The 27485-nt window shown below is 37.4% G+C and overlaps 1 protein-coding gene across 2 annotated transcripts in view; it reads right to left on the bottom strand.

Annotated features, from left to right (window-relative positions):
• Nucleotides 1-7798: 7798 nt before the first annotated feature.
• The window catches only part of MAP2K4 (mitogen-activated protein kinase kinase 4), a 232055-nt gene continuing 212368 nt past the window's right edge, over nucleotides 7799-27485 (bottom strand). For both annotated transcript variants that reach the window (XM_001367861.3, XM_007483371.3), the window contains 4 exons: nucleotides 18567-18644; nucleotides 14954-15102; nucleotides 12075-12120; nucleotides 7799-10261 (listed from right to left, as the gene is read on the bottom strand). In XM_001367861.3, the coding sequence (XP_001367898.1) occupies nucleotides 10148-10261; nucleotides 12075-12120; nucleotides 14954-15102; nucleotides 18567-18644 (387 nt within the window). In that variant the 3' untranslated portion in view covers nucleotides 7799-10147. The remainder of the gene's footprint in view (nucleotides 10262-12074; nucleotides 12121-14953; nucleotides 15103-18566; nucleotides 18645-27485) is intronic.

Raw genomic sequence — 27485 nt, 5'->3', positions numbered from 1 at the left:
TTGGCGCCTTGTTCTGAGAGTAACAATGAAAAACAGGTGGCGCGCAAAGGATTATGTGGCTACACAATGGAAGACACCAGCATGGTGAGCAGTGATCTGGGGGAGGGGATTCCGCACTGTGTATACTGCTGCCTGGTATAGTGGTGGCAGTGATGGAGCTGTGCAAGGTGTTACAGGCCCATCACAGCCAGCGCTGCAGCCTCCACTATCCCAAACAGCGGTATAAAGATTTGTTCATAGTTTTTTTTTTTTAATAGTCCAGCCCTCCAACAGTCTAAGGGACAGTGAATTGGCCCCCTGTGTAAAAAGTTTGGGGACCCCTGCTCTATATGTTCACTTTAGCCCATCCTCACCAGCCTTCTCTAGCAGACTGTATCCTCAACAATATTCTTCCCATCTTCAAGCTTCAAGTGCTTTCAAACAGGCCCAAATCTCTAACTTAAAAAAATATATATTCACCAAATCCTACTTTCATCCTATTAACTTTCCTTCCTTCTAAATTCCTTCAACTCCCTTCATAGTAACCATATCCCATGCCTGGAATAGCCTCTCCTAATTTCTGCCTCAGACTCCCTCAAGCACCATCTTTTACATGCAGCTTTTCCCAGTCCCCCAGGCTGCCTCCCTTTCTCCCAAACTACACAGTATTTAACTACTTTTTTTATGCTTGTATTTATTTTCATTACATTTGTGCTGCATATTATCAACCATTAGGAATTAAAGAATTGTTTAACTTCCTAATTGTATCATCAGTGCCTAGAACTGTGTACTTACATAGTATTAACAAGATCTTTTCCAATGCATGCCCAAAAAAAGCTTCTTGACTTTGATAAATTCATTAGCTAAAGGATTTGTTACTTTTAATGGTTTAATATTTTATCCATCAAATCACTTTATAAGCACTAACAAGTGTTTAAGTCTATACAAGGCACTATACTAGGCACATGGATGAAAAAGATAAAAATGAAAGTTACTGTCCTGAGGGAGGTTATATTCAACTGATGGAAAACAGCATAGAGAATGCCCTTTAAGAAGGAAGAGATGACTAAGTGTAGGATCAAGAAGAAATTGGAACCTATGTTGAACCTTGGAAGAAGACAAAGATTCTGAGGGGCAGACATGAGAAAGGGCATATTCCAGGAATGGAAGACAGTATAGAGAGGAAAGAGGCAATCGTATAAGTTCAAGGCATTGCTATTAAGTGATTTTTTTTCTACATCTTTAGAAGGGGAGTAATATAAAAAAAGTTAGAAAGATTTATTGGAGTCATATTGTAGAGGGTTTATGCCGAAAGGAATTGCTTTTTATCTGAGAGACAATAGAGAACATTAAGAATTCTGAAAATGCTATGGACAAATTTGAGTCTGAGGAAAATATTCTGTAAATCATGTAAAGAACAGACTGGAGAAGGCAAAGACTAGAAGCAATGAAATCAAATAGAAGGCAACTGCAATAGTCTAGGTCTAAGGTAATAGCCATAACCTGAATATACATAGTGGTCATCTGACAGGAAAAAAAAAAAGGAGACTGACTAGATCTAGGGGAAAAAGGAGAGGGAAGAACCAAGGTTTATGTTTAGTGTTCTGCCATATGGCCTAGAATTTAAGGCCTTTCTTCTTTGACAAATTCCTTACTGGTATATAACTCTCCAAAATGTTACATATTAGGTTCTTGACTCAAAAACTGGCCTCAGACATTACAAAATGTGTGGTTCTGTGGATGTCACTTAAATTCTGTTTACTTCAGTTTCCTCATTTGTAAGAATAACACCTCCTTGGAGTTGTGAGAAGCAAGAAGATAACTGTAAAGTGGTTGGCACAACGAGTGCTATATAAATGTTAGCTATCATTATTATTCCCTCCCTTCACTCAAGTTAGTAGTTTCCCAGATGTAGCAGCTAACATTTCTCCCTTTCTGTTCCTTCTTTTCCAAATTGACATATTTTGAATATATCCTGGTCCCCTCCACCTTAGAGATTATTCCCCTTGATCCTTCTGCCAACACCCATTCCTTACCTCAGGCTAATGTTCTACTTTTATCCCATTCACTGCCAAACATTGTGAGCAGGTGCATTCTTTTTTAAAACCCTTACCTTCCATCTTGGAGTCAATACTGTGTATTGGCTCCAAGGCGGAAGAGTGGTAAGGGCTAGGCAATGGGGGTCAAGTGACTTGCCCAGGGTCACACAGCTGGGAAGTGTCTGAGGCCAGATTTGAACCTAGGCCCTCCTGTCTCTAAGCCTGGCTCTCAATCCACTGAGCCACCCAGCTGCCCCCACAAGTGCATATTCTTAACCACTTCTATTTCTCATCCTATGATTTGACTAAAATTGTGAAGCTGCCTGAACTTGTTTTTGCAGCTCTAAGGCTACCCTAGGTAGTCTATGTGTTACTATAACCTCAAAATATTTCTCTTCATTTTAGGTTTTAAGTAGCTTTCTTAGGATGATCATATGGATTTAAAAGTTACAAAAAGTTACAAATGACTTGATAAATAAAAAATGGCTCATTTTGAAAATATTTTGAAAATAATGAAAAATATCTATGGGGGAGACTCTCCTTTACCCCCAGTTCACAAAGACTTCACCTCAGGAGTAAAAGAAGTTCAGGAATATTTGTACTAGATTTTGGGGATAACCAAAAGAGGGTCCAACCTCTTCATTTTATAATTAAGGAAACTGAGGCCTACGGAGAGTAATAAGTAGATTCTTTTCACTTATTTGGAGTGTTGATATGACGAAATGTGGTATATGATACCTAATGGGTCTAAGGAGCTAATAATGATGACAAATTAAAACTTAACATAGCACTTTAAGATTAGCAAAACCTTTTCCATATACTGTTAATGGAAAAAACTCTTTATATTGAAATACCCAGAGAAGTCCTATTCTGTGACAGAAACACCAACAACTGAGATGCATTCCTTCGTATTACAAAGAGCCTTTTTACCTAAGAAGATATTAGAAGCCAAGAAATATATAAGTAGAGTATTATAACAGTCCAGGCAAGAAGTGAGAAGACCTTAAGTGGAGTCACTCCTAGAGGGCCACTCCCTTAGGGGACAAAACTTTTTAAAAGAATCTGGTATAGTGGTCACAAAAATCAACCTAAAGTCTTCCTACATGAATTTTAAGAAGTCATGAGTCTTGGGGCAGCTGGATAGCTCAGTGGATTGAAAGCTAGGCCTAAAAACAGGAGATCCTGAGTTCAAATCTAGCTTCAGACACTTCCCAGCTGTGTGACCTTGGTCAAGTCACTTAACCCCCATTGACCAGCCTTTACTGCTCTTCTGCCTTGGAGCCAATACACTGTATTGATACCAAGATGGAAGGTAAGGTCTTAAAAAAAAAGTCATAAGTCTTGAATTTCACCAAAGAATGCTAATAACAATGTATTTCTGATTTTGTTTCAAATGTGATGGCCCCACAAAGACTGAAGTAATGTTACCACTGAATATCCTATTTCAGAGATGGCAGCGTAGTCATCCAAAGCTTAGATCCACCCAAGAATATATCCACTGTGATGATAAATAATGTGCTAGCCCCAAGGTAAAACTTACTTTAAAAGAACTTCTGGGGCTCAGCGGATAGAGAGCCAGGCATGGAGATGGGAGGTCTTGGGTACAAAATGGGCCTCAGACACTTCCTGTGTGATCATGGGCAAGTCACATAATCCCAATTCCCTAGCCCAAATTCCCTACCTCTTCTGTCTTAGAAACAATACTCAGAGGATTTTAGCCAGAGAACATGGGATTGGACCTTGGTAATATCTTAGCATATGGCCTCTTATGGTTCAGTTCTCTTCCTACTGCTATCCACTACACTATAATATTTTATGAAAATCACACAAAAAATGAGATCTAGGTTCATAGGACTGGGAGAGTCATAAGAAATTATATAATCCAATTCCCATTTTCCAAGAAGAAACAGAGGTCTGTGGAGATCTGAGTGGTTTAAAATCTACACAGCACCAAGTTCCAAAACTATAAGTTTTGACTCTATTTTTAACATTTTAATTGAGGCATATGGTTTAGCACCTAAATTCCATATATCCCCCAATACATTTTTACATTCTTCCTTTTTTCTCCTCTCTATATCTATCCATCTTGTAGGATCCTACTAAAGAAACTTTTAAAGGGTGAGTGGCTCTATGAGAGAAACAGACAGACAGAGACAGAGACAGAGACAGAGATTGCATCTATTATGGACCCTTTTGTGGACCTCTTCCAATAATTTTTCAAAAATTTATAATGCTACATTTCAGTTAGGTTTAATTAAAAGATGCAATTTTTTTGATCACTCAAGTTTAGAGACCATGTGAAATATATTTATAGGATCTTTAGTGTTCCGTGAACTCCAGATTAAGAACTCCTGCTATGGGATAAAACACAACCGTCATTTGATCTTCAAAGGCTTCAGCCTATCCTCCTGTGCCAATCTCCTAGGACTTCCTCTTATATACTCCTATTCTGCAGCCAAAAATATCTGTTTCTAACTCCCCACATATGGCATGTCCTCAATTTCCATGCCTTTGCATAAGCTAATTGCCCCCCATGGTAGAAACATCATTTTTCTCACCTCTGTCTGTTGAAATTCCTAGGGCCTTTAAAAGATCAGATGAAGTGCTACATCGTACGCAAGGATTTTCTTGATTCATCCAGTACCTACCTTAGTTAAGCAGCATCTGTTTTATAACTGCTTATCTGAATATGTTGCTTCCACCAGAATCTAAACTCCTTTAAGCTATAGTTTCATCTTTGTCTTTGTATCTACAGCATATGTGTGTGTGTCCAATATGTGACAACAGAGGAAACAATTTTAAACTTTTATCCACTTTGAATTTTTTCCTCTTTCCATTCTTCCATCTTCTGGGTTTTAATAGCCTTTTTTATATGCCTGCATAGCTTCCCTTCTCAGTACTTTCACATTGAGCTCTTTCTACAGATAATTTATCCAAAGAGTAAATAAGAGAAATAAGCAATTTGGCTGCCTATTATTGGTCCAGAGATCATTTTCATTTTTGCCCCATATTTGTTAATGTTTTAGCTTCAGATATCTGACACTGCACAAAACAGATACTTTTAGACTCTGACATGGGTCTGAGATTGGTAATGGGTCAAAAAGGAAAAGTAACAAAGTGCCTGGGATAGCTGGACCAAGGAAGCCTCATTAGAGATCCATGTTAATCCTAGAGGATCCATGTTAATCCTGTTAAGTATTTTTCTGAACTCTCCACATTGCCACTGGACTTTTAAAAATGTCTCCAGGGTGACAAGGCTTCATCCTTACATGGCTTACGGGGAAGAAGGTGATTCCTCAAGGAATCAAACTTCATTGATGCCTTGGTCAGGCATTAATGGAATGAGTAGTTTGCAAACTGACTACTTTAAAAAGGGGATAAGACATATGAATATATAGTTTTCTCTGGGGGGGAAGGGATATATCAATAATCCCTTTTCCTCATAAACTTCTACTATCTCTAGCACTGCTAAATAAATTCTAGAACATAGATTTCAACATGACCTAACTTGGATTATAGCTGTACTTCTTTCTCACCATGTGATGATAAAGTAATTCAAAATGAAATAAAAGTACTTTGAAAAGCCCTACACAAGTAGCATGGCATTTTAACAAAAATGTAGACATTTTTAAATGTAGGGTTTTTTTTCCTTTAAAGACAAATCAAGAATACTGGTTTTCTAAGGTAGAAGTGGTAAGGGACAGACAACTGGAATTAAGTGACTTTCCCACATTATAGGAAATGTCTGAGGCCAGATTTGAATCTAGGACCTCCCATCTAAAGGACTGGCTTTCAATCTACTGAGGCACCTAGCTGCTCCAATGTAATTGTTTTGCTTTTTTTTGGGGGGGGGGGCACCTAAGGTGGAAAGGGTAATAATCTGTAAGAAAATAAGCTTCTAAAAACTGCAAAATAACTCAAGAAGAAATTCAATGTAGCAGATTTACATTATTGTTCAATCAATTTGAGTGAGTTTTAGTATATAACTAAAAAATAGACACTGCTAACCACTGTGCAAAGATGTTGGAGATATCAACTCAAAACGGAATCACCAATATTCAAGTCGTGTTGGATAGAGTTAGTCCTGGAGACTGCTTAAGTCCCACCTATGATATGTACTGGTTGTGCAGTCATGGGAAAGTTAATTAATCTCTTAGTTGCCTAAGCAACTAAGACTATAAATTGCAAAGGTGCCAACTGGCACTTGAAGGGTCTTAGCAAAGAAAGACATGAGAGCTCCTCATGTCAATAAAGTCACAGTTCTTGTCCCTATAGCAAATCTGAAAGTCAAAATAGCTAGATAATCAGTTAGCAAACATTAGACAAAGAACAAATGTAAAAACCATGTTTTCAGGTGTGTCATTATAGGGCATATAATCCTCAAAAAGGTAAAAAAGCAAAACAAACATTTTAAATACAATACTGGCTTCCCTAAAATATGTACTCTCCCATCATCATCATAATTCAAGCCTCAATTCCTAAAGCAAGTATACATTTGATTGAAATACCTAATATAAGATGATATATGACTATAGTAAGAGGTCAGACAAACATTTTTTTCTTCACCAAAGACAAAAGGAAGTACTACAAAGAGCCTGGAAGTACAGGCCACGCCTAAAGTGCTTTTTAGGTGTGCCTCACAACACCTCTCCCATTGTCTGTAACGCCACATTTGATGCATTGCCTCAGATCTCCGGTCCAGAGTGTTCTCTGACTGTATCATTTCTCTAAGTAATTGGGAGGAAATTCAAAAATGTACACCATGCACTTGTAAAGACTGACCAAAAAGAGATTCCTTTCTAGATGAGTACAAATTCCTATCAATTTACATACACATTACATTTTATCTAAATTAAGACACAGCTAAGCTATAGTTTTACATTTAAAATCTTATATGGTATTCCTCAACAATTAAAAGAGGAAATAAGGGAGTGATTCAGAGTGTTATTGGGTTTGGAGAGTCAGGGCTTGTGGGTCTGTATAGGAGATTCTTAGTTGCCATTTTCTTTTTCTGTTACTTAAGGTTGGGCTACTAAGTAACTATGACCTATGTTTCCCCATTCTCTTCTTGTCATAATCCTCAATTTCTTATCTCAACCCATGCTGATTTTTTTAGGAAGAATGATAGAAAAGTGCCTGTTGTCCCTTGCAGGACGATCCAGACTATTTGTAGCCATAAGAACCTTTTCTCTCAGGGTGGGATAGCACTGTAATCAGGGAAGTGTTAGGGTACAAAAGATATTTCTTGATGGTACCTATAGGAAGACAAAATGGCAGACTATCCAGACTAAAATAAGTAAATTCAAAGTTCTTTCCTCAAATTACTTTCAGTTTTGTGCATTCTGGGAACTATTACCAAGACATTAAACAAAAAGAATAAGACATATGATTATTACATAGAGACATAGATGAGGTCCAGAGTTGGTCATATTCAATAATGTGGCCAAATGTTGGTACAATGATAATATTGGTACATTATCATCCTTACCTCTAGACTCTTCAAGAGCCACACATCAGAGTTGGCTAGGAAAAAGACACTCAATGACAACCAACAAATGAATTGAAGTTTGCCTGCAGAGGTCATCCAAAGCACAAACTGAATAAGGTTTGCATGAGTTTCAGAGATAAGGAGACCTTGGAAAGGCATAAAATAAAAAGAAGTAATTGTCACTCCTCAAAGCAGCTTTTCCCCCTCCCCCTAGTTTAAAATAAAGAGTATTTTATGGGTGTTTAATTCTTTTTTATCTAAGTAGCTGGACTTAGAAAATGAAATAACATGGTCATTATTACATCCTAGATTTATTACAACTGACCTGCAGGCAAAAAGGATAGAACTATTACATAAACACTTCGATTCCATGATATATCTTAAATAGAGAAGTAATTCAAACCAGAATACAGGATAAAATATTCCAAAGCTCTGAGAAGCAGATATGTTACTAAGATCCATTTTACAGACAAATAAGGCAATATCCCTGCACATTAGCTTTTTGATAATTTTTATACATTTTTCTATAGTACAAGAAAAAAAAATAACCAGAGCTCACAATGTACAGTTCTTACACTATTTTCACAGTCTGTGAACACTATACACCTTCTTTTAAAAAATAGATACATTGTAATAAACTCCTTGCCCTTAATAGTTTATAATAATCTATGATTAATACACTAATAAATTGCCTCTTATAAGATCATCCACATGAGAGAATAGTCAGAATAGCTCCTAGACAGTCAGAATTGCTTTCATCTCCATTATTAGCAAAATAGCAAAGTGACCACGTGCTGAACCAGACAGGAAGAAGTTGACAACAGAGAAGAACACTCTTCTCAGTAGAGATGCAGGAAAGGGCAATGGCTATAATGAAGGAAGGCATACATCCTGTCATTTCTCATGTCTTTAACAAGTACACATAATAACCAAAAAGGAAGAACCATTTTTAAATTGTGAAATTACAGGCATGTAACTTCCAATAGCACCATTCTTTCTTTATTGTTCCATTTTCTAATATTAATGTCCATCACAAGCCCTGGGAAAATAAGCAATTGCTGCCATCATTTAGTTCTGTAATGGTATATATCCCCTGTAGACTTGATCGTGTCTAATACATACCCTATCATACCTCTAACCATGCACAATAATTTTGCTACACGCAATATAATTTTTAGTGATCCAGGATAGAGAGAAGGTACACAGTTGCCACCTAAAGAGGGCCTGCCTGATAACTGTTAGCAAAAAGGCAGAAGACTTAAATGCCTTTCTGATACTTTCCATCCTTGAACTTTTCTTATCCATGAAGAATTCCAATTCTAGGAAGCCATTTCAAATCAGCTTCTGGCCCAATTTATCTCTAATTCTTTTATCACACTTATCCAGTGTGCCATATTTTCCAATTTCTATAATATTAAAATATATTATATGACTTATTGGGGAGTAATGGTTATTTTTAGGGATTTTGAGCAAATAAAAGTCACATAAGATACAAGGTTCAAATAGCACATTAAGCAAATGATAATAAAGCAACCATAGACCGCATATTAAGTGAATATTTTAGGAACTGAAGCTCTGGAATAGAAGCAAATCTTGGGCTGTTTGTAGGAAACAAACTTCTACCTAATCAACCAAAGAAATTTGTTTCTTTTCTCTAGAACTGCATTTTGTCTGGAAAAGATCTGGAACAAAGGAAAGTCAGAAATGGAGTCTCACTCTAAGTTCCCTGGGAGAAAGCCTTGGGCTTTTTTTTTTTCAATTGTTCAACTTTATCCTTTATACTATTTTCTCTTCTTTCAGAGTTCTGGGGGTTTGTGGTAGGTGGAACATCATTTTGGCAGCACACTGAATTCTAATAAATCAAAGATTCTTTGGGTCAGCACCTTCTCTGAAAATTGGCAGGTTCCTGGATCTTCCCAATGAAGAACGGTTACATTGGGAAAGGAGAAAAAGAACACATTCTGTCCTGTCTCAGGGTTTTAATGTTAGTCCCTTTCAATGCAACATTGTTTTTGGTAAAGACAGTCATTCTAATTTAATATATTTCATGAACAGGAAATTCAGTTGAGCACACTATCCCCAGAACATACACGTTGACTGTAAAGCAACAGAACATCAAATCAGTAAACTATTGCACTTAGTGAAGAAAGTAAATTCCTCTTTTGTTGTTCAACTTCAGAAGGCGCTATGTCTCATTGGCCTTGTCAGTTCTTCTCATTCAATCCTACACCTCTACATTCGCATATGGCACTCCTATGTTGCCTCCTTCTTAAAACATGTGGGAATTTGAGAACACCATTCTAGTAGCTGCATCTCCAAGTTTTGAGTCTAGAAATGAATTTAAAATGCAATCCAATCACCGTCAATAAATCAATTATACTGACTTCCACATATCATGAAGCTGTTCATCACAAAAGGGAAGGATGAGGTCTCTCTGACCAGCACTAACACTGTGTGATCAATCAGATATTATAGGGATGCACTTTCTATGTGACAAGAGTATACAGACATGATGTATGATGAACACCAAACTTATTGCACATGGTGTCTGGGCAAGCATTAAAAACACTGTGATGGATGAAAATTCTTTACATCTTGCTTCCTCTCAGCCCTTTTCCTAGAGTTTGATGTAGCAGCAATATCAATCAACATACATGGGAGAGGTGGGAGTTGCTGGCATTTGATCCAGGATTTTACAAACGTAGCATGCAACCTCCACTGTGCGTTCTTCATACATCAAAATAAAGGGATGTTTCTAAAAAAACAATTAAAAAATTTAAGAGTTAATACTGCTGACCAGGACAACCCAAAATTTTATATATTTTCAACATAACCCAAAGCTAAGGTCTCCCACCATTCAGAAAGGTAATAAAAGCAAATTTCTAGTATCTGGTGTTAGGAGGGAGTGGAGGATGGAAATATGCTGTGTCCATAACTACTGCTGACACCAACTCTCATTATTTTAGGGAATGCTAGAAACTAATTCTCTGGTAGTAACTAATCACCACAGTGAAAAGAAGGCTAACAAGAGCAGCTAAGTGGATAAGTAAGCTTGGAGTCAGAGGACCAGGATTCAGATATGGCTTGTAACCCCGGACAAGTCACTTAACATGGACAGGATGGGAGGGGAGGGATTAGGAGGGGATGGGATGAGAGGCAAGGCAAGAAAAAGGGAAACCATGTCTGGGGTACAAATAAACATCCTCTTACAAAAAGTGGTCAGGCAAAATGCTGAGGGACCAAGGAAAGCATTCTGAAAGAATACTGTCCTGTTACAGGAGAGCATATTTGATGTCCAGGACAAAAAGGATTCCCCTTTTGTAGCAATGGTTGGCTTCCAAAATGGCTTCAACCAAACCAGTACCAGGTCCATAAAAATTAAGCAACTTAGCAGCAAACACCAGCAATTTACCCAGGTCTCCCTAGCCTTATCATTTCACTAACATCTGTCTCTTTGGCCTTAGCAATCTCTTTTCTCCCTCAGTGCTTCTCTAAACTGACTAGTGTCTTTTGAATCAATACCAGGAAGAAATCAGGCTCAGCCATGGTATTACCCTTGGAGCACTAAGACTGGTTCTGCAATGTCTCATTGATGATTTTATCCAATACTTCTTCCTGTCAGTATTTTCTTATGATTAGATGTGGTTGGATCATAGATATATCTTATTACTAAAATATGGACAAATGGCAGAGACAGTATAACTACTTAAGTATTTAAATTCCCTATAACTGGAAGTCATTTTACTTGACATTCAGTTTCCACATTTGTAGAAAAAAAAATTTTAGCCCTAAATATGTTATCCTTAATAATGTATGCTGTATTTGAATAAAAATATTATTTTAATGAATGACCATAAAAATGTATATGGACTTTGGGGGGAGGGGAGGAAGAGAAGATATTTAAGTGACATTTAAGCCTATTCTATCTTATCCCTTATTAATGTGAGCTACAATTAACTATAGTTACATTGCACAAAATTCACTAGAGACACATATTTTATGAGTCTTCTATGTTATAACTTAGCCAAACTGGGTAGTTTAGATTTTCCTAAATTTATTGTCTTTACTAACAAATTAGTTAGGGTTGACTGACATAGACAATGATAGTCAACAAAAAACTAGGAGACATCCAAAGATACTTTATACCTATACCATGTGCCTAACCCATAAACTTTTTGATTTTTATATTTACATATTCCCCTGGTTTCAGCATATATGCATGTATGCAGAAAGACAGATGGGGTTGGGGGTAAAAGGGAAACCTCCCAATCAGTGGTAATCATCTAGCCTCTTTTGGAAGTTTAAATGTGAACCAAAGTCAAAGTCAAATTGTTCTTTAATAGTTATTGTCAGAATTTATACATTTCTAATTATATGCCTAAGCCAAAATTTTCTCTGGGAATACATTTTTGAAACTCATAGAAATAATTTTAAAATACAAAAGTTTACTTTACACACACCTTTTTTAAGATTATATTCTAGTGTATTAAATTGTACTTAGCTCAGTCTGCCAAAAGAATATCAGTTATATGAGAGACCTATACCAAACTACCCATAATCATACTCACCAGAAGTTCTTTATACTTTGGCCTTTTGGATTCATCCTTTGTAAGGCTAAAACAAAATAAAATTGGAAAACACAATGTTACTATATTTTTCTTTTCTTAAATGCAATGAACTAATCTTCCAGAATAAGGCATCTTGATTTGGAACAAATATAAAGCCCAACAAAAATGAAGCATAGGACGTTTTCTTGTGATTCATAATCAGGGCTTATATTTTCTCCTCAAAATAACAATCTACTTTACTTTTGTTTAATTGCCAGTATAGCAGGTATCCTGGTGAAATCAAGACCTAACTCAGTAGTACAAGTGAATTTGGCATTTATTCAGGAAGACTCCTGGAGATAACTTACTAATAATAAGGGCAATAAAGAATCCAAGGCTAAAATCACATTAGTAAATGTCAGGAGTGGGGATTCAGAGCCAAGTTTCCTGACTCTTAACCCACTGATCTTTCCATTATTATTCAAGTAAACCTTTGGCACTGCCTTAGGCAAGCACCTGGTGTGACTTATTTTTCTGGGAACTGGTCTTAAAGAGCTAGTGACTCCTCAGAATCAAAGTTTTTAAATCAGTAAAAATACATGGAATTATAAAGGAAATCAAAGATGCATTTTTTTTCCCATTCAGCTTCCCAGAAGCAAGTTAAATACTCTTGTTATGAGGCACAGGAACAAGAGTTAAAGGAGAAAGAGAAAAACAGTTGAAAAGGTTACTTGACATATTTTTCCAGTGGAAAGAGCACTGGGAATCAGACTTCCATTCATCATTAAGTCAAAAGTTCTGCTGCTAAAGCTCCAGTTGAGTCCTACATACCTTCAGGTAGATAAAGGAGAGAGTAAATGGGAAGAGCCTACTCTGAAAACAATGGGGATGACTGAATGCATTAAGCAAGTATTTTCTCTCTTAAAAATAAATTTTATTTTCTTTAGCAGCAACCATAGCACAGTTCACAAGATCTGTTTGAAGCCTAAACTTGTAAAACGAGGACTAATGTAAGGCAATTTCTATTCTTTCTAAATCTATGATTCTATGATCCTCTTCATGTTGATTCTGTTGAAAAGGGGGCAGAAATGTTTTCACATAGATGCACATAGCTGAGAGGCATATTTAAGGCAGAAATATACCCTCTCATTTTATAGAAAAGGAAATTGGCCCAGAGAGGTTAAGAAACTTTTTCAAAGTCACAAGGCATCAGGAAGAAGGGCACAGATGTCCAAATTCCAAGCTTTTTTCCAATGCTTCTTTTCCATTATCACTTTGTTTTCCTAATGCTTAGTTTTCTAATTCTTTTGAGCATTATAAAAAGGTATATGCGTGTGTGTATGTGTCACACACACAAAATTATGCTTTCAATCTGGCTTACTTATGTCCATTTGATTTTCACCTCTTAGTGAGGTAGCTGTTAGTAGCCATTTTGGATGACTTAATTGATATAATGCCTACAGGACTTCAAATTATTGGACCCGAGTTCAAATTTGGCCTCAGATACTTACTAGCTATGTGATTCTGAACAAGTCATTTGACCATTCTCAGCCTCAGTTTCCTCATTTGTAAAATGTGGATAACCATAGCACTTATCTCTTAGGATTTTATGAATATCAAATTGTAAAGCACCCTGCAAATCCTAAAGCATTACATAAATGTTAACTATTTACAAATTTGGAAACCGAGACTTAACTTACAGAAGTTAAATTTGCCCAGCCTCATACCACAAGTATTTGTTTCAGTCAAGTCTCTCTTATCACATGTAATTCATTTGACTTCATTTAATTAATGATGATTATAAGTGGAAGAGGATCTATCTAGTCAAAGTTCTTGATTTAACAGGTTAGAAAACTGAGGCACAGAAACTTCAAATAACTTTTCTCAAGGTCACATAGCTGCCGGAACTTCATTCATTGTCTTTAATTAAAAAAAAAAAGAGGAGATTGCTTTATACTTTAATCAGATCTTACTTTATTTAAGTCTAGAAAAACTTACAATAGATAGCAATATGAGTCAAAATGTCTAAATGAATATTGTCCCCTCCAAAGGGATCTTCTTATTGGAGAAGGGCTTGAAGACTTCATTCACTCTACATTTCTCTCTACACTTATATTTCTAAGAAGTAGAGGAATCTGTTTTTTCCTTTAAAGTTTTATTAAGGCCTTTTGTTTTTTTTACACATATTTCCTGATCTCTCCCTCAATTCCAGAACTAACTCTCAAAAAAAGAGAAAAATATATAGCCTAGTGCTGTGGCCTGAAAAAAAAGGTAGGGGTTGGATAAACAGAGGGAAATGTCCTAATCCCAGGCAGGAGCAAACACACAGAGAAAAGAACAAATTTGACATTTTCAGGGGACAGTGAGGAACAGAAACTGAATGGAAAAGAAAGTAATGTATTTATTCACTCACTAATTTAGCTATCATTTGTTAAGCATCTACTATGTACAGAGAACTATGCTAGACATTGGGGAGTCTCAAAAGTCCCTGCCCTCAAAGAGCTTACAGTCTAGGAGGGAGATACTCGGGGAACTACATTATGAATTAAATAAGTACATTAAAGAATTGGAAAGCAGTAATGCAAACATAACATTATTAGCTTCGAATGCAAGGCTAAGAAATTTAGAGTTGTCAATAGGCAATGGAAGCCACTTTAGTTTTTGTTTTTTTAAACAGAAAAATAACATGATGAGATCAATATTTAAGGATTTCTAAAATATGTTGTTACAGGACAAATTGGAGGGTGAGACATTACAATGAGGAGGATGGCTATTGCACTAAAGCCAGGTGGGAAACTGATGTGAGGATGAGATTTTCAGGTAGGGTCCTCACATTGGTGTGAACTTCAATTCAACTATTACTATAGTTATAATCAAGTTTCAGTGTGTTAAGTACTCACCACAAGTTGACAAAGTTAATGAAGCTTGGGGAAAATTCCCTTTCCTCGGAATTACTCAGCTGTGGGGGGTCTCCTTTTACTACTTGTGTCAGCTGATCAAATACGCTGTTCCACTTTGGGTAAGGGAATCGGCCCGTAGCCAGTTCATACTGAGGAGAGGAGAGAGGTAAAAGCAACACACACTTGGAATCATTTAACAGCCAATATAAGTGGCTTTAAAATCCAGGCCCCCAAACAAAAGTTATGGAAAGGCCCTACTTAGGACCCCAAGATAAGATCCCAGTAGGGCCAGGGTAATCATTTTTCGGAAAAATTGTAATGTGGAGCCCATAGAAAACTATAATTAGGAATCAGGCAAATAAAAGAAACTGCAGATGAAACAAATTCAAGGACTTTGGGCTACAGAGCTATTTTGGAGAAAGGACATGCTTGTATGTGGGTAGGGCTCTTAGAATAATGTATAGAAGGATCAACAATCTAAAATAAGTTTTGAAGGGACCTCGGAGGTCATATATCCAACCCCCTCATTTTACAGATGAGGAAACTGAGGCCCAGGGAGGGTAAGTGACTTGCCCAAGGTCACACAGGTAGTAAGCATCAGAAGCAGATTTGAATTCAGGTCGTCTGACTCCAGAGCCAGTCTTCTCTCCACTGTATCATGCTGCCTCCAATTCAGAGACTCCTGAGTCCATCCAGAGTCCATCCAGAGTAGATAGCTCTATCGTGAAGGGCATCTGAGAGGTGAGGACGAGGGAGAAGGTAGGGAAACAAGAGTCTAAATGGATACACCCCTAAGGTGATACAAAACATTCTCTCCACTGAGGAGTTCTCTAAGATGGGCTCCAGGTATTTAGTATTAGGCCATTCATATCAGAGGTGTACCTGGGACTGAAAAGGGGACCAAGCAGAAGCCCTTGGTCAAGCATTTCCAAGAAGTGAGGACTGACAGGAAAAGCAAACATGAGATATCTTCAATAACTGAGTCTTTGAATTCCTTGTTTTCTTGTACTATTCTGCTTTATTATTGCTGGGAAATGTAGTAAAACCTAACTACAGGGATACTCTCCACCCTTTGCCTCAAATTAGATTTATAGCAATGGTATTTACAAAAATCCCTCAAAACCTTTCAAAACAAAACTTGAATATCTCACATATGTCCGCAAAATATTTGGCAATCTCCAACATATTGATTTTTAACTCTTCTACAGAATTATATTATTTCAGAAGTAACTTAGTTCTGAACAAGCATTCCTTCTAAAATATATGCAACAAATGATCATCTAGCATTTGCTTCACAGACTGCCCTGATGTGTTTTTAAAAAATGTCTAAATGGTTAAAATACTGTCAAAATCTAATTTACTTGTACAGCTAGCTGACCAATGTTTTAGTCATATTATTATTAGATCCCTGATGAGAAAATCCAAAATTCTTGGGTAAAAAGACAACTGGAGGAAAAAGTGGTTCCACAGTTCTATCAAATGTAAATTAACTTAGAAGGACTGAGTTACAATGCTAGTATGCTCACCCACAGAAAATTAATCTATTATTGAAAATCAGGGCCAACTTAGGGCCAGATAGGTAAAATTTACTTCTATGTATTTATACTGGGAAGCCTTCTCTCTAATTCCATCCCCTCTCTCTCTGCCCTTCTAGCCTATATGTCTTCCTACTGAGCTGACTGAAATGTGAAATTCCAAAATTTGAAATTAATTTCTTTAAATATAAGACTTATGACTCTGTTCTGATTGTTTCAAACTAGCTAGAAGTCATCTGGAATGCATACTCTCTCTTATTTGTTTAACCCAACAAATTTTATTAACTTAATTCAACTGAATAGTTTGTAAAGACCAGAAAGTTCACTGGTTCTCTATTCTCTATCAAGTATCTGACTTTATTTCAGCAATACTTGTGAAATAACTAAATTCTCTTGGGGATTAATCTCCTACATATCACAGTGGACTACCCAATCTCATATACTACTATCTTAACACTCATTTGTACCTTAGTATAAATAAATTTGTGAGGATTTTTTCTTTCTTTTGGGAAATGGGATTTAACAGAGGTAAGAATAAAGAACATGAAGACATCCCACTACATGAGGAAGGGAGAGTAGAAGGCAAAATAAGAATGAATCTGGGGATCAATATGGTCATCAGAATTCTTTAATTCTCTACTGGCACTGCTCGGAAAATTTTGGATCTCCCCATTCAAGTATCTTACTGCTGCTGTTTGAAAGTCAGATATATTGTATCCGTAAGAAAAAGTGAAAAACAAAAATCACCTGCTATATGAATAAAATCCAAGCATTACTACATGTAAATGAATAGAAACATCTGAATAGCCAATTGATCATTCTAAGTTGGGAATGCTGGGGAGCCCACTAAATCATACTCTTTACTAAGTAAATTCATGGCTAGAAGGCTGGTTACTAAGTGACAAATCTATTGTTCTGAGTACTAAATTTGATTATAATGCCTTTTTTTTTGGTGGGGGGGGAATGAGGGGTGGGATTGGTATTACTTCTTTTCCACCTGGGGATTTGGCTTAAGCATACTAAAATGTATTTACGACCTTTCCCCAAAGTAGAGGCTAAAATTCGATATCACTGGGTGGCCAATCATGCAGAGACTGACCTTTTCAAAATGAAGTAGTAAGAGTCAAGGTGGCATATTAAGAAGAGTATTAAATTTTATTTCTGGAAAGACATGGGTTCAAATCTTGCCTCCAATACTTACCAGATATCTGTATAACTGTGGGCAGGTCACTTAGCCACTATAAATTCAACTTCCCCATGTGTAAAATGAGGACAAAATGCCTGTAATATCTATATTACTAGTTTCTTCTAAACAGCAAATGAAAGTGTGGGACAAATGTTGAATCTTAAGTGAAATGTGAATGTTACCTATTATTATTATTATTATTATTATTCCATTCCTGCTACAGTAAGCTAGTCTGGTCTTTGCATAACAAGCACAGTCCATGGAAAGGTGCATACAACTAGCTTAGTAGAATCTGTAAATAATGGCCCTATTAACAAAGTCTTTGAGAACTCAAGGTAAATGTTATGGCATAATAGAGAAATGGAGGAAGACTATAGAGAAGGAAACGAAACAGAAAAAGAAAAAGATGATGTGAGATGCTCTTGCTTAAATTTTTAGACAACATACAATGTGAGTACAGATACTTTTTATAGTTTGTGTGCATGTAGTAAAGAAAATGACCTTTTTAAAAATAAGAAAAGCACCTGCTTCAATTTGATTTAAGCTTGTTTTTTTATCATATTATATAATAAAGGATCCTAAGTATTCTAACTATATCATTAAAACAAAACTCAGGTGAAATCAAAATATGCTTCAAAAACTATGTGCCTTTATCATCATGATTTTTGTGGCATTCCCCCACTGTTAGCAGTCCAGGGATATTGCTTTGAGATTGACTATTTAGATCTAAGAGTCCACAAAACAAAAAAATCAAATGGAAGGTACTATATGGATGCCTTCTATTTCTAGTAAAACTGTGGGAAATAAATATTTTTTAGTTTGTTATTCTTTTTCAGTTAAAAAAGCATTCTACAATTAGGAAACTGACTGTAAAAGAAACTATTCAGCATACCAGTGTGATCCCCAGACTCCATACATCAGAACGGACATCGTATCCTTGCCTCGATGCACTTGGGTCTATCCTTTCAGGCTAGAATAGAAATGGAAGGAACAGTCAACATAATATCCAATTTCAACATGAGAATAGGAACTCAGAATAAATAAATGAGTATATACTGAGGCTTTTGGATAGGAGATACAAAAGATCATGAGATTCCTTTTTTTCTCCAAAAAACTCAGGTGATTTTTATCAAATTATATTCACCATCAAAAAAATAACTGTTCAAAAATCAGTTGTAAAAACTGAACTGATACTTTCCATGACATACCTTTCAACTCATTCACTATTAAGGACTATGAAGCTATCCAGCTGCCCCCTATTGTATTTCATCAAATCCAAGATTTAAATTTTGTTCGAGATAAATCTTCAGAGAAGAAGCTTGCTAACTAACTAAATCCAGAGAATGAACTGTTTGCAGAAAGATATCTAAACCTTTTCACTATAGGAAGATCCAGAATGAACCTTGGGGTGTGGTTGATTGAACATTTTTGAATGTACACTCTTATGCCAAAGGGGACTGCCCCCTAATTGGCTTTTGTCAATGCGCCCAGCAAAACATTGGTTTGCTGTCTTTCTCTCTCCTCTATTTCCCCATATTTACAACTATTACAATTTTCCACTTAGTAAAAAAAAAAAATTTTGTATACACTTATAGTTAGAAATTTTTGGGGCACAGTATGCTTATGTTTAGTGATCAATTGGGGAGACTAGTCTCCCAATCATCATCAGGGGGGACTGTGAATTTTAAAAGTCTTCATCTTGGTCTAGCACCCAAAAATTGTGCACACCCACACTACATGGGCATGCGCTAGTCAATGACAAATTAGAAATAACTAACTGCCCACCTGGGCTGTCCTAAGCCAAGCTAGAGCCAACCATTGGATTTGTGAGACACAGGAAGTGAGGTAGGGAACAGCCTCTGGAATTCGCGGACTTCCTGTGGAGAGAGCTAGATGGGGGGTTGGTGTTAGGAGCTTGGACAGAGAGGACGCCCGCAGACAGCTTTCCTTCAGATCGGTCACGTGAGTTAAGGACTGATTCTTTCCACCTGGGCCTTTAGACCTAAAACTCCCTCTGCCTTGGTCAGAGGTTGAGTAGCCCCTTTCCCTTTTCTCTTCTCTCCTTCTCTCCCTCTCCTTTTCCCTACTCCCAGTGTGATTAAACCTCCATAAACTCCATTCTGACTTGAGTGTTCATTTTAGGAATTTCATAAGTAAATTCCTTGGCGGCCATTGTTCAATATTACAAAAATCTTGTAGCCACATTTTAGCCATTACAATATTATAACCCTCTCCCAGAGGCCTAAAATTTCCTCCATTACAGTTTTGGCGAACCACTACGGGAAAAAGAACTATCAGTCTTCTGATCTCCTTACTAATCACCTGGGAGAAGTCCCACCCCGGCTACCCCCTCTGGCTCTTGGCCCTGCCTTAGTGCTTGGAAGGTTTCTAGAACCTCAATAAATTTCCTGAATTTTCTTGCCTTTTCACCCCACTTATTGCTCACTCCGTCAGTCCTTTTACCAAATACCTTGGCTTAAAGACACAGCTGCCAGAACAGGTGAGTATAAAACACCTTTTCTCTTTTCCCTTTACCCCTTAAGTTAAATTGGGGTCAACAGGATTTTTTTTTCCTTCTCCTCTTTGTCTCTCATTTCCATCTCCTTTTACTTTAAGGAGGTGGCTCAGTAGATTGAGAGGCAGGCCAGGCTTACCTAATCAACTGATTAGCAACGAGGAACCTCAGGAGAAGGAGCTCTTAGGAGCTCCTAGCCCGCAAAAAACAGCTGAATACAGCTAGGGAGCTAACTTAAAACCCATTTTTTTTCTGTCTCCTGGCCTTTCTAGTCTTAAAAATTTAAGTGGGCTTTGCTCAAGGAAGATAGCACATGGTCCTAGTGGTTTTAGCCTGAGGGCCAAAGAAGATTGCTGGGACCCACCCACATACACTTTGTAAAGAAGGAGAATTTACAATACAATAGGCCCTTAGCCTGTATAGGGTTGTAGACTAGGGAGCCACCTACTGTAAAAAACCTGTGGAAAGTTTGTTGCTTTGCCCTGCTCCCCACGTATTTTGTGAAATTACAAAATATACATATAAAAATGAGTACTATATTCTTTGACAATTATACGGCAGCTGAAGTAGGGGCATTGAGGAATGAAGGATACCTCCAAATTTTTATATTAATAGGTACTGTCATTTTTGTAATCCTCAATACTATATTTAGAGATGAAAAAATAAGAAAAATTGAGGATAAAATGCAAGCCCAATTAGAAGATCTAAAAAGTCTCTTACAGGATCAATTGACAAACAACCACTCTACCAGAAACAGACCTGTTTCTGAACCTTTGAATGAGGAAATTTCCTTCCCTGAAATAGAGATGGAAAACACCTTCCCTATAGCCCAGTTAACAGACTGCTTCTCTCGTGCAGTGCAAATCTTGTCTGAATTTAATCCCCAAAACCCTTCCCCTGCAATCCCAGCTTCTCATGTTCCTTCTCCTACAGAAAACCAAATTCCAATGCAAGAGAGATCTTGTCCTCCTAGAAAAACCTGTTCTTGTCAAACTGACCCACAGGTGCAAAATTCAACTAGAGGCCTGTTTCCTCTAAGAGAAGTACCTGAAATAGGACGAAATGGGGATGTGGTGACTTTAAGACATAGGATACCGTTTACTCCCCAAGAAATAAATGAATTTACACGAAATATCCCCACATATGAACAAGATCCTTTTCTAGTAACAAAAAAGATGGGAGACATATTTTTTCAGTACAATCCGTCTTACAAGGACGTTGAGAGCTTACTACAGGCTTTTTTAAGTGAACGTGAAAAAAATAAAATAATTGCTCATGTCAACAAAACCAGGGGGCGTAATGCAGCACATTGGCCATCTCAGGATCCCGAATGGGACTATAACAATCCTGATGATTATCTACAACTATACCGTTGTAGAGAGGCCATCCTCACGTCCATGAAGGAATGTGCAGACAATACAGATAAGTGGATGGAACTGGAAAAAATTAAGCAAAAGGCCGAAGAAACACCCTCCAGATTTATGGACAGAATTATCGAGTTTGGGGACAGATACTTAGATTGGGACTTAACTAAAGAGAGTAGTTTAAGACAAGTTAGAAGAATCTTTGTAAACAATTCTTGCAAAGCAATTAAAAATTATTTCAAAACACAATGCCCAAGATGGTCAGATATGGACCTTGAAGAATTGCGAAAAACAGCTATATATGTTTTAAAGGGAAACGAAGAAAAGGAGATAGAAAATAATGATGACATGGAGGAAATGAAGAAAAAAATGAAATATTTAATAGATAGGATAACTAAATTAGAAAGTGGGCATGATAATGAACCAACGACAATTGCCCCTCTCCAGAAATCCAATTATCAATCCATTACTTGCCACTTCTGTGAGAAGAAGGGCCACAAAATGATGGAATGTAGAACCTTTCTTAAGATGTTTGGAAGGAATACACAGTTTAATAATAGTTTTAGAAATAATAACTATAATGAATATAGAAATAAGAACTTTAGAAACCAGAATTATAGAAATAGGAATTGGGAAATTAATGACAATGCTCAAATTGAAGAAAATTTTAATGACAATACTCAACAATATATGAGAAATGGCGCTCGTCCAAAAACTACTCAAGGTACTAATGACCCTCAGAGAGGTGCCCTTCAGGGGGGTGCCCAAGGAATATCCCAAACACAATGATGGTGCCCGGGGGTGGGGGCTGGGGCACAGGAATCAGAGGATACAACCTTTGATTTCCCGGACCCTGATGTCCTACTGCCCGTTGTCCCTATCCACTGCCCTCCCCATACTAATGAACCCCATGTTACCTTAAAGGTGGGTAACACCTATTATGATTGTCTATTAGACACCGGAGCTTCCTGGTCTGTATTAAAGAGAAAACCTGATTTACAATGTTATTCTATTGGCTCAGAGAATGTAATGGGAGTATTAGGAATAACCCAAAGAGTTAAAAGACTTCCTCCTAGAATGGTGTCTGTAGGACCCCTAGAGGTACAACACTCCTTCCTTTTGATGCCTGACTCCCCTTTAAATTTGCTGGGGAGGGACCTTCTATGCAAACTCAGAGCCACAATAACCTGCTCCCCAGATGGCTCATTATCATTAGAAGTACCAGAGGAATCTTTAAAATTACTCCCTGTACTTCTCTCGGAAAACCAGGAGGCAAAAGAGCCTTCCATTTTTGAAATACCTAAAGATATACCTGAGTCTCTTTGGGCCACATCTTCTTCTGATGTAGGATTACTTAAATCTGCTGTTCCTGTGCAGATAAAAACTAAATCTAGCCCACCTCCTTCTATCCCTCAGTATCCCCTCTCAAAGGAGGCAATTGAGGGTATTACACCAGTTATTAACTCATTAATAGAACAGGGAATAATAATCCCTTGCAAATCTGAATACAACACGCCCATCCTGCCAATTAAAAAACCAAAAAAAGGGCCCGATGGCAAGCACATCTATAGATTTATACAGGATCTAAGGGCAGTGAATAATCACGTTATAAAGAGACACTCCGTAGTTTCTAACATACATACTATTATTTCATCTATTCCTAGCACAGCTACATACTTTACAGTAGTAGACTTGTGTTCAGCTTTCTTTTCCATACCAATACATGAAAACTCCAGGCATATTTTTGCTTTCACCTGGAAGGGCTCACAATATACCTGGTGTCGGCTGCCACAGGGTTATGTCGAAAGTCCGAGCTTATTTGAGCAAATTTTGAGCCAAGACACAGACAATATAACATTTAAAAATAGCAAATTAATCAAATATGTAGATGATCTACTCTTGGCTTCAACAGATGCAAAAACATGTCAAGAAGATAGCAAACACCTTCTTTTGGAATTGCACAAAAGAGGTCATAAGATCTCGAAGGACAAAGTTCAGTGGTGTCTCCCCAAAGTAGAATATTTGGGGTTCATTCTGACAGCTGGTGCCCGCTCTATTTCTCCCAAGCGAATTGAGAATATTCAAAAATTGAGTGCTCCTACCACTAAAAAACAGTTAAGAGCAATTCTGGGAGCAACAGGGTTTTGCAGACAATGGATTCCTTGCTATGGGGAAATTACTAAACCTCTTATAGCACTAACAAGGGATGTAGTCCCTGAACCCCTCAAATTAGAGCCTGAACACCTGTCAGCTCTATCAGAGCTAAAAAAGGCTATCTTATCTGCCCCTGCTCTAGGCATCCCAAATTACAACAAGCCATTTACTTTGTATGTACATGTGATTAAACCTCCATAAACTCCATTCTGACTTGAGTGTTCATTTTAGGAATTTCATAAGTAAATTCCTTGGCGGCCATTGTTCAATATTACAAAAATCTTGTAGCCACATTTTAGCCATTACAATATTATAACCCTCTCCCAGAGGCCTAAAATTTCCTCCATTACACTATGCTGAATTCTTATTTCAGTATTTATATGTAAATTTACTCTTTAAAAGCTTATTGTATTGAATTTTATAGTCCAACAAGCAATTAGTGTCCTAAATGCAAAGTGTTTCAGACACAAAGATAAAATAAAAAAGTTTATATTCTATAAGTAAGATATGTGAGCACATGCCATACCCTACCATCCACCCCAACTCCTACAAATGACATAAGAAAAGGAAAAAGGCACTAATTGCTTTAGGAATCAGGAAAGGCTTTCCACAGAAAGATATGGTTGGGGGGGGGGGGCAGTTAGGTGGCTCAGTGGATTGAGAGCCAGGCCCAGGTCCTGGGTTCAAATGTGGCCTCAGACTATGTGATCCTGAGCAAGTCACCTAACCCCCCACTGCCTACCCTTTACTACTCTTTACCACTCTTCTGCCTTGGAACCAAAACACAGTATTGATTCTGCAACAGAAGGTAAGGACTAAAAAAAAAAAAAAGATATGGTTTGGACCAGATGGTTTCTGAAGTATCTCCCACATAAGATTTTGGAGGTAAAGTATCTCTATAATGGAAGAAATTTTAAAATCAAAATAAAAGAATTAGTAATGGACTAAATAAGCTATATAATAACTCAGGAGTTCCTTTGACCATGTCACTCCTCAATATTCTAGAGGTCAGTGATGGCAAAACATTTAGAGCCAGAGTGCCTCACCCCCTAGATTCAGTGCTGTGCCCCTCTCTTCCACTGAGTACCAAGAATGCCCCCCTTACCCCAAATAGGGTAGGGAGAAAGCAATCTCATTGGGATTCTGGGTAGAGGGGAGAGTGAATTGAGGAATGACTTCAGCGAATATAGAGCGGGGAGAGGAATGGCCTAAGCACTCCACTCCATTTCCCACCAGTTATGCCACCTGTGGGCCACCCACCTTAACATCTGTGTGTGTGTGTGTGTGTGTGTGTGTGTGTGTGTGTGTGTGTGTGTGTGTGTATGTGGAGGGGGGGTGATGAGAATGTCCTCAGGCATGGTGGAGAGGGGGAGGGGAGCAGCTCCATCTAGGGTCCCTCTACCTTTCTAGTGACAAAAAGGGGGGGGGGGGTGGCAGAGGCAGGGGCCAAGTGCCCACATAGAGTGTTCTGTGTGTCATCTTTGGCACCTGTGCCACAGGTTTGCGATCACTGCCCTAGGTATAAGTATATACCTATTGTGATAAAGGATGAAAAGGTTTGCAATTTGCAAAACTGTGCAAAAACTGAAAAATGGAAACCTAGATATGATCGACAGTGGCATGTGACCAAGGGTCACATGGGAGCCTGAGCTTCAGGATCTGGGAAGATTCCATTTGACCCAACTGACTTTCTTTTGGTCTCCTGAGGAAGCTGAGAGGAAGGCATGAAGATTTCCCTGTGTTAAACTGAGAAAAGAGTTCCTGTATCTGGTTGCTGGCAGCATCGGTCTTACTTGGACATCAGGATTTGTTTGGACATCTAAAAACAACAGATCCTGGCTCTAACTGTTTTTGGACTCCTGCTGTGAGATTTAGGCATTTGGTTTAGTAACCTAGTTACTATAGTTTAGTTAGTTTTATTTTTTTGTTGTTTCTAAAAAACTTGAACATTTATTCAAGAAAGAAATCAAGAAACAAAAATATACAAGCAGATTAATTTTGTTTTACCTCAACATCCATTTTGTCAAATTCCCTCTGACTTCAAAGAAAAACCTTCACCAGTTACAGTGAGGCAAAGGGGTTACAGAATAGGATCCATGTTAAATCCTTGTAACATTTTGAAACTATACTCTTGAACCTCATTTACTCATTGGAAATGGCTAAAAACATGAATCATCAATCATGAAGATTCTAAAAATTAATGAAGAACAAATTTTAAAACTATAATTCATTCTATCAACAAATTACTGTGATATAGAATACATGTATTTTATATCAGATGTTTTCCCCTATTTGAATAAGTTTAGTCAATTTAGAACATTATTCCTTGATTATAATAATCACATTATTTCCCTCCTTCCCCTCCACCCACTCTTCCTGCAGCCAACACACAATTTCATTGGGTATTACATGTGTCCTTGTTGTTTACACTAGGATGTTCATTTAGAGTTTACATCCCCAACAATATGCCTTCAACCCATGTATTCAAGCAGTTGTTTTTCTTTGGTGTTTTTACTCCCATAGTGTTTCCTCTGGATGTGGATAGTGGTTTTTCTCATAGATTCCTCCGAGTTGTTCAGGGTCATTGCATTGCCACTAATAGAGAAGTCCATTACATTTGGTTGTACCACAGTGTATTGGTCTCTGGGTACAATGTTCTCCTGGTTCTGCTCCTCTCATTCTGCATCAATTCCTGGAGGTTGTTCCAGTCTCCATGGAATTCCTCCACTTTATTATTCCTTTTAGCACAATAGTTTTCCATCACCAACATATACCACAATTTATTCAGCCATTCCCCAATTGAAGGGCATCCCCTCATTTTCCAAGTTTAGTTAGTTTTAAATAAGAATAAGCATAAGCAAATCCCTAAGCCCTTATTCCTTTCACTTCCAAAACAATAAAATGGATTTTTAGATTTTTTTTCCTCCTGTGTTTCCCTTACTCAAAATCCCACTCTAACATTATACAGTATTTTCTTTTCCTCTTGAATTTCATGAACATCAAAGAATAAATAAAAATTTTAATAATATACTAAATAAAACAAAAAGGAGGATTACAGGTGAAACTATGAATCTATTTTTATAAAAGTATATAATAAATTCAACAATTCTTGCAAAATTGTCTTGCTTATTTGTATTTCTTTCTGAATTTCTATTAGTTCTGTTCTGTGTCTTTTTAGAAAAAAAGTTTTGATGAATTTCTTTCTTTTCTTGGTGATAACACTGTTCTAGCTTCCTTTTACTCACTAAAGTTTATAGCCTTCAACCATTTTAACTCTTACAGTTTATGACATCCACTCTTTTAAATGACACAGAGACAATCCCATTCTACATCCCCACATCAACTCACACTCCTTCCCTAGTTCTATGTAAAGTCCTTCTAATTGTCCTAATAACAATAAAGTTCTTAGCTGTACCCAGAAACAGTAAAGGATTCCCTGCAATCTCTTCCTACCTGGTTGTCTAATCTCTTAAGGCTCTCAAAACTGCTGCTGCTCCTATGGCCACTATTGCTGCCACATGAATGAACTCTAGACAGACCTCCACCTTGCCTCCACACTAGTGTTACCTGCTTCCATCTTAAGTCTTCTTATCACCACATTTTTTTGTTGGATTTGTCACTCTAAAATATGATTTCAAATGTTATTTTAAAGTTGTTTGGAGGATGTTGGGAGAATTCAGCTGAATGCCTGTCCCTAATCCACTGCCCTGGCTCTGGCCAACATATGTTTTTTAGTTGTTTTAGTTAGTTTTAGTAGCCTTAACAGAAACTGCTCTGT

The sequence above is a fragment of the Monodelphis domestica genome, chromosome 2, assembly GCF_027887165.1.
Source record: "Monodelphis domestica isolate mMonDom1 chromosome 2, mMonDom1.pri, whole genome shotgun sequence".
NCBI classification, from domain to species: Eukaryota; Metazoa; Chordata; class Mammalia; order Didelphimorphia; family Didelphidae; genus Monodelphis; species Monodelphis domestica.
This window is presented reverse-complemented; position numbering and strand designations above follow the sequence as displayed.